Source organism: Polyodon spathula, chromosome 9 (genome assembly GCF_017654505.1).
Source record: "Polyodon spathula isolate WHYD16114869_AA chromosome 9, ASM1765450v1, whole genome shotgun sequence".
NCBI classification, from domain to species: Eukaryota; Metazoa; Chordata; class Actinopteri; order Acipenseriformes; family Polyodontidae; genus Polyodon; species Polyodon spathula.
Window position 1 is genome coordinate 1,621,242 of NC_054542.1, and position 12,098 is coordinate 1,633,339.

Here is a 12,098-nt window from a genome sequence, read left to right on the forward strand (position 1 = left end):
GTATCTTATTGTTGGTCTTCGGCAAAGTAACGTTTATGCTTTGGTATGACAGGAAAATTAAAAAGTGGTGTCAGTCATACAACCTGGTCATCATTATTAAGCTGTTTATTGCATATTTTATATAATTTTACAGTTGAGTGCCAATTTGTTTCTCTTATTTATTCCCTTATATTTTTAAAAGTTTACCACAGTATTATTGCTTTGTATATTTGTAGTTTTCACATGCTTTTCCCATGGTTATGCATGGCAAGGTATAGTAAAACATATTAATAAATATGGTAAACCAGGGTACACTATGATAGAGGTATAGTTCTCTTTACCATAGTGTACCCTGGTGTGCAATATTTATTAATATGCTTTACTATACCTCACAATGCTTGCCTATACTTTACCATATTTTCACTATACTTTATTACACTTTGATAAGCTTTTACTATGGTACACCTTTGGGAAGCAGACAAATAACGTTCATATCAATATAAAATGGTTCAATGGCTTTCCAAATATACAAAAAACAAATGATGTTTATTATGTTGGATTTAATAATATGTTGTTAATTAAAGGTTCCATTGTTCTGTAAAAGGCCATAATGGCTGCATCATTGAAAAATGAATAAAAATAATTGTCCAAAAAAAGAATGAAAACGAAGAGGCGGCCTATGGATAATATATTCGTTTAGCACACAAAGTTTGCTGGTTTAATTTAATTCTCCACTGCTTGGAACAACACTTTTATATATTCTCTCATTAGCTTAACAACATTCTCTCTTGTCCTTTATTTTTCAATTTTATCTTTTTGTTTCAAATTATTTTATTTTCACTTTGGCTTGAGTGAGCTATTTTAAAGTCGGTAATAATTCAGTATACCCTAGATATGCAACTGCTCTGTACTCACTTTTAAATAGCAAAGCATACACAATACAGATCTTTTTGTTTTGTTTCCATTTTAAAATGTTATGTAAACTCTCATAGGTCTCAAAAGCAGCTTGGGAAAATGAAATATGGCATACAAATATGCAAAATGTATAAAACAAGTGTTATTTTTGTAACAGTAATTATAGAGCTTTCCCTTAAGCAACAGATAACGGATTACATTATGCTGCCAGTCTACTTTAAAAATGCAGTAAGAGCAGGCAAATAAAGAACATGTTAAAATGATCACTTGGTATGCAAGTCTTTCTAAAGTCCTATGTTTTGTACTGTAAGTGTAGAAGCACTTACTGTATGTAAAGGTAGTTATTTGTTATAGAGCAGTGATTCCCCACCCACACTTCCTAATGCAATTGAGTCAGGCTGTAGAGTGCTGTAAGTCTGTGTCATGAGTCACAGAAGTTATATGAGGACTATACATACTACAAGCATGGTTTTATTTGTAAACAAAGCTATCAGATCTTATAATTAAGGGATAGAATTTTTGATTCTAGATCTAATGTACTGACCTTGATTGACAGTCGCTTCCCATATAAGCTTCATGTTCATGTCTGCTTGTGGTTTCATGCCTTATTGTTGGTGATGGTAGCTGCATGCTGACCTTTGCCTAGCCACTTTTTAACATAGTCTTGAGGTTTGAACAATACCAGAGGTGGGCCAAATCTGATGAACAGGAGGGACGGCACTGATTTTAAGAGTGCTAGTTTTGTTTGGCGTTCCGCTGCTTGTAGCGTTCTAAAATATATTGTTACAGTATATTTATCTTTCAATTCATGGAATGTATTGTATGTGTTATGCATATAGACAGTTTTCTTTTTCTTTTTCATACGGTTCATCATTAGAAAACTGTTTAATTCTCTCCTGTCAGACGAAACAGGTACTGGATCTCGGATCCGGTGCGATCTGGTAGAACCTCTGATTACAAACATGCGTTGTAAAAATCAATTGTTCATTATTTTCTTATTTTAAAATTGATGACTAACCAATGTCTTGCTCATTACTTGAGCTGGCAAAGTCAGTACCTTAATAGCTGTCTGAAACTTACACATCAGTTTATTATCTCATGACTGGTGCCCTCAATTGTATTTTATCATTGTTGTGGATGTTATTTGACATGTTTAATAGTTACCAGTGTTATGTACTGTTGGGATGAGCCTGATATTCATGAGCAAGGTTTCTGTAATGAGGCCAGAATGAAATGATAATATTAGGAAATAATACAAGGGGAAATAAATAACACTTACTGCATTTATGGATAATGGTAACCCCTGTGTGTAACAATCCTCCTTAGTAAACAAAGAAACAAAACATCAGGCTCATGTTGTATCTGTGCAGTAATTATTCGGTGCACGTCATGCTGGTAAGAGAATGTAATAGAGCTTTACACCAAAACATGTTCAGGGCCTAATGCTGTATTTCTGTTCTCGTCTACAGGTGAAAGCTATGTTTGCGGCTCAATAGAATCCTTCAAGAAACTAGAGTACACAAAGAATGTAAACCCGAACTGGTCAGTGAATGTCAAGACGCTGGCCGGCGTCCGCACCTCGCCTTCACTGGGTGGCTCCAAGGCCAGCCCTGTCGAGGCCAGAGAGAGCAAAGACTTCATCCGGCCCAAGCTGGTCACTATCATCCGCAGTGGAGTGAAGCCCCGCAAAGCCGTCCGGATTCTCCTTAACAAGAAGACGGCCCACTCCTTTGATCAAGTCCTCACAGACATCACGGAAGCCATCAAGCTGGACAGTGGGGTGGTGAAACGAATCTACACACTGGATGGGAAACAGGTAAACTCTTCCTCCATTGTAATCACTGTGGAGAAGGGCTTTAAAACTGGGTGTCCTTTGAAGCCAGGTATCTGAAAGTTTTCTCAATTTTTATAAAATTTTTTTTGCATGTTTTGCTTTCAAAAGGCTTTGAAGGTCCCCAAAGTAGAAACTCAGTTGTTGACAACTTCTAAAGATTAGTTAGCTAGATAGAGCTAGCAGATGTTTGGTTATTTAAAATGGTCTTCCTGGTTCGAGAGGTGATTATACTGGTTTCAGTTAAATAGAAATTCCAGTATGATGGTCCACGTTGGTTTTAATTTCCATTTTATACTGAAACAAGTTTAGTGTTTGTACTGTAGCATACTGGTACTTACTGTATATGCTGACTGATCAGTGTATTGTACTGTCAAATGTGAACATATCAAGCTGTTCTAGTATGGAACAGTTGCTGTCCTTGTGCTGCCATTACACCTACATAAATAATTATTACATTATCAAAGTCATGCCACTGCATAGCCGTGGCAGATCATTTAGTAAAGGAGTCTTTTTCAGAATCCAATTTAGGTCTCCGTAGGTCAAGACACTGCAGTGAAGAGAATTTGTTCTGCAAAGAAGTGGCTGTCAACAGGGTCTTATCTTGTTTTGCAATGGAAGGCACAACTGATTATTTCTCAAGATGAATGAGCAGTAGCTTATTCTAAGCAAGGTGCAGTTTGGGGGGAAAAACCATTAAATTGTCATCTAGTTTGATATCCATCTCAGGATGTTCAACTCATTTCTAATGTATAAGTTACATTTTCTGGATTCTGAATTTGAATCATGAACACTCAAGCTTTTTCTTCATCCATTATTTACTAAATGTTAGTAAATATAACTAATTGGCCAAATAATACAGTGTACCTGATTTGCTACAAAGTGGTATCTCCTTAGCAGTATCTGTCTGAAGCCTGGCGTTTTATCTGCTAAGAAGTGTTTGTAAATGTGACTCTTTCTACATTTAGTGTGATTCACCATGCATTCACCATTTGAGATGTTTTTACTGCCATATTGTTTTAACCTCTGTAACAATGACAAGAGACCACAAGCTTTCAGATAGTGTCTTCCCATTTGGTGCACTGCTGTATTCGTAATCAAGTTAGGGCATCATCATATCTCAGAAATCATCATATATACTTCTTCCAATTTACAACCATTACTTATTTTTCTATATCCAAAGATGCCATTTCAATTACACTGCCCCACCATGGGTGCTTTGTTATTGCTCACAAAAAAATACCGAATTTGTATTATTTCTAGAGCCTTATTAAGCCTGGATAACATCTAAATTATTATGATGGATATCTAGAAGACACAAAAAGAAGAAAACTAAAACATTGCTTTTTGGTCAGTGTTTGTGTATGCTGGCAGCTCTTTACTTGGCCCAAAGACACGGCTAACTCAATCGTCTGATGAAAATACTGTCCAGAACAGCACAAAGAAGGTTTTTATCTGAGCTGCATTTGATGTCATTGTGGTATTTTCTCACCTTTTAATAATCTGTTGGATGTATTGCCTCACTGTATTGCCTGATTGCTATATAGGGTCTAAGCAGTGACTTTGCACCATTTGGGGTTGCCTGGGAGATTCTGACATTCTGACATTCAAAGTAGATGAAACGGTCACTCTTTAGAAAGTGGTGCCAAGTACTATCATCATCCGTCTCAGCAGACTGGTAAACCGTAATTATTTGGTCTGGAAAATACCTTTGAGAAACACAGTATATCATTCAGCTAGTGCAGTAATCACTATGAACCTAAAATGGACAACAGTTCTCCTAAAGCAAAATTTTTAAAGAGGAACCCTTTTGTGGTCCTCCAGATATACTCAAAGCCATTGTAAACTAAAATGTGTGTCTTTTGAAAGGGGTTGTAGGGGAGCAAAAAGTCACACACAGAATGTTTCTCAAAAGCTGTAACAGGAGCTTGGAGGCTCAGTGGGGTGGGATATGAAATCTTTCACATTTCGTTTGCCACTGGTTGAGATCTGGACTAAGTCAGTATTGGCTGAAATTCGTATCACTTTGATGGCTGTTGGGGGACAGTTCTACACAAATCACAAAAACACACACTTGGCACAAGTAGGCACTGTGCAAGGCAGTCTTTCAGAGAATGTGCAGACAAGAAAATTCATTAAACCAATGTCTCTGGAGGGAGATTAGGAAACATAGGACTGAGTGTTCTATTTTTTTTTTCTCTGGGTGCCATTCTGGACTATTCTGTTCTGAAATGGAATTTTTTGTAACCTGATAACCTATCATCATCAAACTTTCAAAAGCGACTTGTCATCGAGAGAGTGTCTTGAGGCACACTGATTGGTTTATTAAATCTTTCAAGAACCTCCGTCATATCATTGATTCGTTTTGTATTCTGATTTCCACGAATGCATCTCATCGCTACAGAATGGCATGTAAACAAACGTGAAATGAACAGCTGTTTCTCTTGCTACAAAAATTTGGAAATTGTTTGAACTCTTGAAAAAAACCTGAATCAGACACAAGTCGCCGAGCAATTTGTTGTTTCCCGTTCTAATGAGTTCTGTTAAATAATATGCATGTCTAGTATATGGCTGCTGCATTTTTTAGCGTGTGTAGGGGTGCTGTATTTAGTTTGGCATTTTATTAATGTCAGTTTGTCTGTTACTTTATTATTATTATTATTGTTTATTAACATACACTTGCATATTGCTTTTCTTTTATTTATTCAGTTAATTTCATATATTGATGCACGTGCGTTATCACAAGTAGTACATTTTTATTTATTGATTCACACTGTGTCTGGTGGCTAACTCCGTCTTAGAGAACACTTCAGCTGTAAGAACACTTTGCTTACTGAGGGGTGTTCTCTTAACCAGAGAATATTGTATTGCACTTAGTCAGATAACTCCAGTCACATATAAGGCTAATTTAATTCCCAGATTGGTTCCTGTTGGTGGTTAGTCAGGAGCATGATTGAATTTCTGTTTATTGTTGCTGGCAAAAAGAACTATCTATGATATGAAAGCCGTCCTACTAATGTTATTCCCTTACTGAATACCACAGGTGAGTAGTGTTAATCCAACACTTCCATATGTGTAATATCTTGTTCACAGTGATAAATGGTCCCATTTTATAAAGATTGGGGGGTTGACATTAAAATAAGCCATAGCCATAACGTCTTTGTAAGAATAGTCAGTAAGCAATACAAATACTGTTTAACCTGCAACAATAATGCAGAAGCATGCAGAATAGGCTATTAAACAGGTAAGGAATAAAAAACATATGAAAATGTAAATGGTGTAAAGAATCCTTTTACCGGTGAAAACAGACTTGGTCTGAACCCTGAAGCTAGAATTGATGTACTTTGAACAATCTGATAGTCAGCTATTTTTTACCCAGCAAGCGAAAAGCGTGTGAAGGAAAGACTGCTGCAGTCTGATTGCAGCCTCCCCAGATGTCATTAGCATAATAACAACTATGCAGTCACTGACGGTAGACTGAAATAGCATCTTCAGTTTGTTAGTATTCCACCCACTCTATTTTCTGAATTTATATCTAACCCTACATGTCCCACTGAAGCTCTTCTTAATTTACTTCTTTGGCAGTGATGGAAGACCTAAAAATATGTGTTTTTTTCTCAGCTGTTGTGTGTGGAGTTTTAATGTAGATTTGATGGAGCTTACAGAGCTATTCAGAAACCACACAATCGTTCTTTATCCTTTCCACAGTGAGCTACACTGATCAGAAGGAAAGTTAAATTGGAATGCATGCCTTTGTTTTTGTAAAGGGCAATGCCGCCAGAAACAAGGTCACAATAATCTATTCAAAAAGTCAGTAAGGAGATAACAAGAAATCTGTCTCTCTCGTTTTCTTAACCTCTCTTGAAGTCTTGTGATTAGAATGGTTACATTCCAATCACAAGGGGTTGGAATTAAAATCACCTGCCATAACACAGTAAATATGGTAAAGAGACGCCATGGGCAACCAGAATGGCACTGATTCAACTTAGAAGTGTTCAAATGTTATATCACCATTCTGCCTGTATTTCAGGGATATTGGGAGTTGAAATCTGCAACAAAGTCAACAATATGAAAGCCCCTGTTTACCACTGTGGTACATTCTACACATGGTTAATACGACTGCACCTGCACTTCTGCCCTGTGTTTTGCATGCAAGTTAACATTTTGATAATAATGCTGATAGTTACAGATTTCTCCTATGGGCACCTTTTTCTGTTCCTGAGTGAAGGAAAACAAGCAATTCTCTTTGCCATACACAAAACCATTCCTGAGGCGTTCAATGCATTACACTATTAAGAGTGCTGAAATAACCCTAATGTAGAGTAGGCATGTGTACCAACGAAGCCTGCTGGAGTAGGCCCAACCTATGCCAACCTGCAAGTAGTACATGCCATCACTTGCATTCTCTTCATTGCTCCAGGTCAAGCTACGTAAATATATCAAAGTGTAAAATTATATATTCATTATCAATCTTCCCAAGATGCAGTAGACACTTGTCCGGGCAGGAAACATATATAACTAAAATTCAGTGTGTGACTTCAGCACAATATTGCTTGGCATTTAAATAATTGCCTGAGCCCTTTGTGACATTCAGCAAGGTCAATTTTATATATCTATATCTATATCTATATATATATATCTATATCTATATATATATATATATATATATATATATATATATATATATATATATATATATAATTCATTCACAAACACAGTGCAATATACAGACAACAGTAATTATTTTACTATGAAACAAACACAAGGAGACTGTGACAGGGAGAACCCTGTCGCTGGTTCTTGCGCGGATGTGTGCAGCTGGGTTTCGTAACAGGAGATGTGTTGCTAGGCAACCAATTGATCAGATAGGCTCATCCGGCACTGAGCTGTTCTGTAGGTCTGGATTGGCTGGGTGCCATGCCTGGGGAGCATGCACACAGCTCAAGAATCGTCTACTGCTCCACCATACTACACAGAGGGCTGCTTTGTTTACATCAAGGAGGAGAGCTACTATGAAACCCGTGAAGGCTCTGCACAGCCAGGCCTGTTGTAGAGACCCGGAATCGCCGGGAGGCCAGATCTTTGGGAGCAACAGTAATAGGTTAGTTTTGTGGATGTTGATCCCAACCAGTATAGAGAGGGTAACATAGTGTAGTAGGTTCCTCGCCTTTTTTTTTAGTTTAGTTTTTTTCATTTTCTTTATTAAATCTGACACTAGGGCTACCATTGCTGGTACTCTAGTGGCAGCACCTGTGTGGCGTGTTAACACCCAGCACTCTGTATCTGACTCGTTATTATTCAGTGGTGACCCACACACGTAACAGTGTTACATATAGTGGCAGCAGTGAGCGTCATTGGTCCTGCTGAGTGAAGGCAGATAGGCAAAAAGGAGTTGGCTGCATTCTCAAAGGCCAGAGTAGGAGTGGCTACCTGCCTGTTTGAAGAGCCAGAGGAGCTATGGTCCAAGAAGGAGTAGCTGCCATCCTGACAGCCTGAGGAGGAACTGCCGTCCCCGGCCACAGTAGGAGTACCTGTCGTCTAGAGAGCCAGAGGAGGGATTACGTCCCAGAGTAGGAGGACCATCAATTAGTCATTCCACACATGGGTCTGGCAGGGATGGAATTAATCCATATTCAAAATACTTTAAATTTAATTTACAATATATACACCAAAACACACTATTTACATACAGGGCTTCCGGCCTGTCACACTGCCATGTCAAACCAAGGAATAGCATGTATGAGAAGGATGATGTCACTGTCAGGAAGAAAACTTTCACTAGATCCTAACAAGGTATTAATAGCAAATACTGTCTTGCCCTGCAGGAAAGCTGTCAGTGAACACAAATGCGAAAAAGAGGAGAGGTCTTTCTTGCACTATTCTGATTGATTTATTTCTTTTATAATTCTGCAGCTGCTGTTTTTTTTTTTTTTTCATGTTCCTCAACAGAATTTAATTTCATTAGGATATTTTTAGCATTCATTCTTTTGCAAGCTAGCCTTACTGTACTGAATTCGCACAGTAGTCCACTTATTCGTTTGTGTTATATAAGGTTTTTTCTTGACTGCTTCTAAATTAGATACAACTTTGTTTAAAGAACAGAGAAGAAGGGTAGATTTAGGATACATTTATATAGGTCATATCCTTAGAGCTTAGGTAGAAATAGCTGAAATCTCATTAAAAATAGGATCACTGGGGCTCCCAAGTGGCTTATCCGGTAAAGATGCGCCCTATAGCCTGGACGTCGCCTGTTTGAGTTCAGGATATTCCGCTGCCTACCGTGGACAGGAGCTCCCAGGGGGTGGCGCACAATTGGCCGCGCGCCCCCCGGGGAGGGAGGGGGCTTAGGTTGGCCAAGGTGTCCTTGACTCACTGTGCACCAGCGACCCCTGTAGTCTGGCTGGGCACCTGTGGGCTTGCCTGTAAGCTGCCCAGAGCTTTGTTGTCTTCCTACACCTTAGCTCTGAGGTGGCTGCATGGTTAGTCTGCAGTGTGAAAAGAAGCAGTCAACAGACAACATGCTTTGGAGGGCAGCATGTGTTCGTCTTCTCTTCTCCCGAGTCAGGGGGTAGTGGTGGTGAGCTGAGCCTAAAAATAATTGGATATTCTAAATAAAATAAAAATAATTGGATATTCTAAATTGGGAGAAAATACAAAAAATAATTGGTTACTACTAAATTTATAAAAAAAAAAAAAAAAAAAAAAAATAGGTGTCTTTTTTAAATCTGAGGCAATATATTTTTTATTTATATATTTCGTAGCAGAAAGCAAATGCCACTGTTGCAAAAATAACTTTACAAACACTACTGAATGACTAAGTCTACAGACTAGTCTGACTGGTCTGCTGTTAGGCCATCGATTACACTCTTTCCAATAGACAGGTGCAGTTCCAATATTGTTTTGTTGGTCATTTTAGTTTTATTGTGTTTCAAAGTGCTTCCAGCTTTTGTTTGTTTAGAAGTTGAAACCTTTTAAAATAATGAAGCACTACAAATCAATTAACATTTTACTACTGAAGGTTGCAGTGTCAGTACAACACTGCAGTGACTTCCTGGCATTGTACATTCTTAAATGAGGTCAGAAACTGTGACAAGTTATATTCGCTTTTCTCCTTCTCACAAGCTATTGTAACTCCTCCATAACGTCAACCCTCAATTTTATACAGGAAACAAGTAGACCAGCGTTTCAGCTACTTAGGTATATAGTTGTAGCTACTGCAGACTGAGTCATTATTTTAGTACTCTGGTGCGATTCCTTGCAAACATTTCAGAACATAACTCACCAAATTATGTAAGGGAATTGTGTAGGCATACTATATTACAATTTTAACTGCTATGAACTCAAGTGTTAGTAGGAGCCCCTAGTAAATGCACAGGAGGGACTAGTAAACAATACATTTAAATATCAATCTCATATTGCCCACCATTCCTACTTTACACAAATTATATTGGTCAAATAGATAGACTTTGTTCATGTTTATGTCTTGGAGTGTGTATGAATTTGGGACTTTGAGTCCCCCCCCCCCCACACCACCCCCATGTCTACGGCCTTCCTTCTCTTTCCAAAAGCTGTAAACGAACTTTTGTAAAACAACAGCGTGCCTTGTTACATTAGACAACTAAATCTGATCATGATTTCAGGGTCATTAAGAAAACAGAATTCAGCTTGCAGCATGAAAACCACCTTGCAACGGATTGCAGACCACTCAATACACATTTGGGTTTGTTTTTTTTTGCATGACCTCTATTTCTTTCTTTAGCCCTGTCCCATCACGGTCACAGTATTTATTTAAAATTATGGATTAGTCTGGTCTTCAGTTCCTATGGCGATGCAGTTGCCTGAGCTGGTTGCTTAGGAACAGGCTCTGCAGCACAAAGCAATGGATCTGTGGAGCCCAGTGATGTCATTATTGGCCACAATGGACATCGAAAGCCTGAGTTCTTTAGTGCTGGGTCTCTTACTGATCACAAGGGAAAGAAAGCATTACTGTGGGTTTAGTAACGTAGGGTTAGGGTTAGTATTATTATCCTGTAAGTGGCTGTTTACTAACAACATAGTAGCAGATGCTGGTTGCCTGTGTTAACAAAATGGCTGTGTTTTTAAAACAAACAAACAAACAAATAAATAAATAAATAATACTCCTCTCTAGTTCTCCTGATGTGATTTAAAAATTAGCATATGAAGTTTCAAAGAAGATCATTTGCCAGCATATGCAATTCTTCTGAGGCACTTTTGTAATGCAAACCATTTTTATTACACTGTCTGCAGAATTGTAGGTATTGGTAATGATCTGCAATTAGTGCAGTTGCCTGGGAGTTGGCCATAACTTGATGATCCGCAATTATAATAACTCAGGGCTTAATGCATCTACCAAATATATAAAAACAGCATAAATCTACTTTGCAAAGAGTCTTTCCTGGGACAAGTATCTTCACTTCATCTATAGACAGTTGATAGTTTCTCTGTCTTTATGCCATGGCAGTCAAACAACATTAGGCTGTGAATGAAATAATTATTGTGCCTTAAGAATATTCTTGCTAGCAATAATTAAGTTGAGTTGACTTATCTTGGTTATTCTCAAACCACCATAAAGAAGTGTTTGTGTAGATGCAGCTTATTTTCCTTTATGAAGAGAGTTTTTTTTTTTTTTTACCACTTTTGTTGCTAGACTTTTAATAGTTACACTACTTAATTACAATGTTGCATGCATGTTAAGGGACAGCATATTGATTCAAGTTAAAGCCTAGCTCTGCTTTGTTTTGAGTGGCTTACTCTACTAGATGATTCATAAATAATTCCCTTGAGGCTGAGGGGTTAACTGGTTCTCAATGGCCTTGCTGACAGTAATAATTAACTACTTTTCCTTTAAGCCAGTTGGGAATCATGAAGTCAGGTCCAGGCTAGGGATCATGTAATAGCCTTTGACCTCTCTGGCTCTGGGTTACAATCCAATTTGAAAATAAAATTACTTAAGTGGACTAAACCTAAACCTCAATGGAGCAGTTATTCCACAACACAGATACACCAGACACTGTGAGCCTCCTATTAGAGACCTTTGATGACTATCAGGCTTGTTTAAATCTGGCCTTGCATGAAGTGATTGTGCTAAAAGTCACTTTCAGTCAGGACAATGTTGAGTTAAATAACCACCTTTTATTATGATACAAAATGATTTCCAAAAACACTGAACCCAAACAATGGTGAAAAAAAAATAAAAAGTAGAATACAAATAGTTGGAGCGCAGCCTCATCCCTCGGAGCATTCCAGTGCTACTGTGCTGCCTGCTAAAAAAAATATTAGGCAGAGGAGAATCGTATACCCCCCCCTCCCAGGAAAGAGAGCCTGAGAGATTCATGGACAGTATTTACTAAAC

General features: G+C 38.0%; 1 protein-coding gene across 3 annotated transcripts in view; it reads left to right on the forward strand.

Moving 5' to 3' along the window:
• The window catches only part of dclk1a (doublecortin-like kinase 1a), a 94,794-nt gene that overhangs the window by 3,900 nt on the left and 78,796 nt on the right, over positions 1 to 12,098 (forward strand). For all 3 annotated transcript variants that reach the window (XM_041260295.1, XM_041260294.1, XM_041260296.1), the window contains exon 3: positions 2,364 to 2,710. In XM_041260295.1, the coding sequence (XP_041116229.1) occupies positions 2,364 to 2,710 (347 nt within the window). The remainder of the gene's footprint in view (positions 1 to 2,363; positions 2,711 to 12,098) is intronic.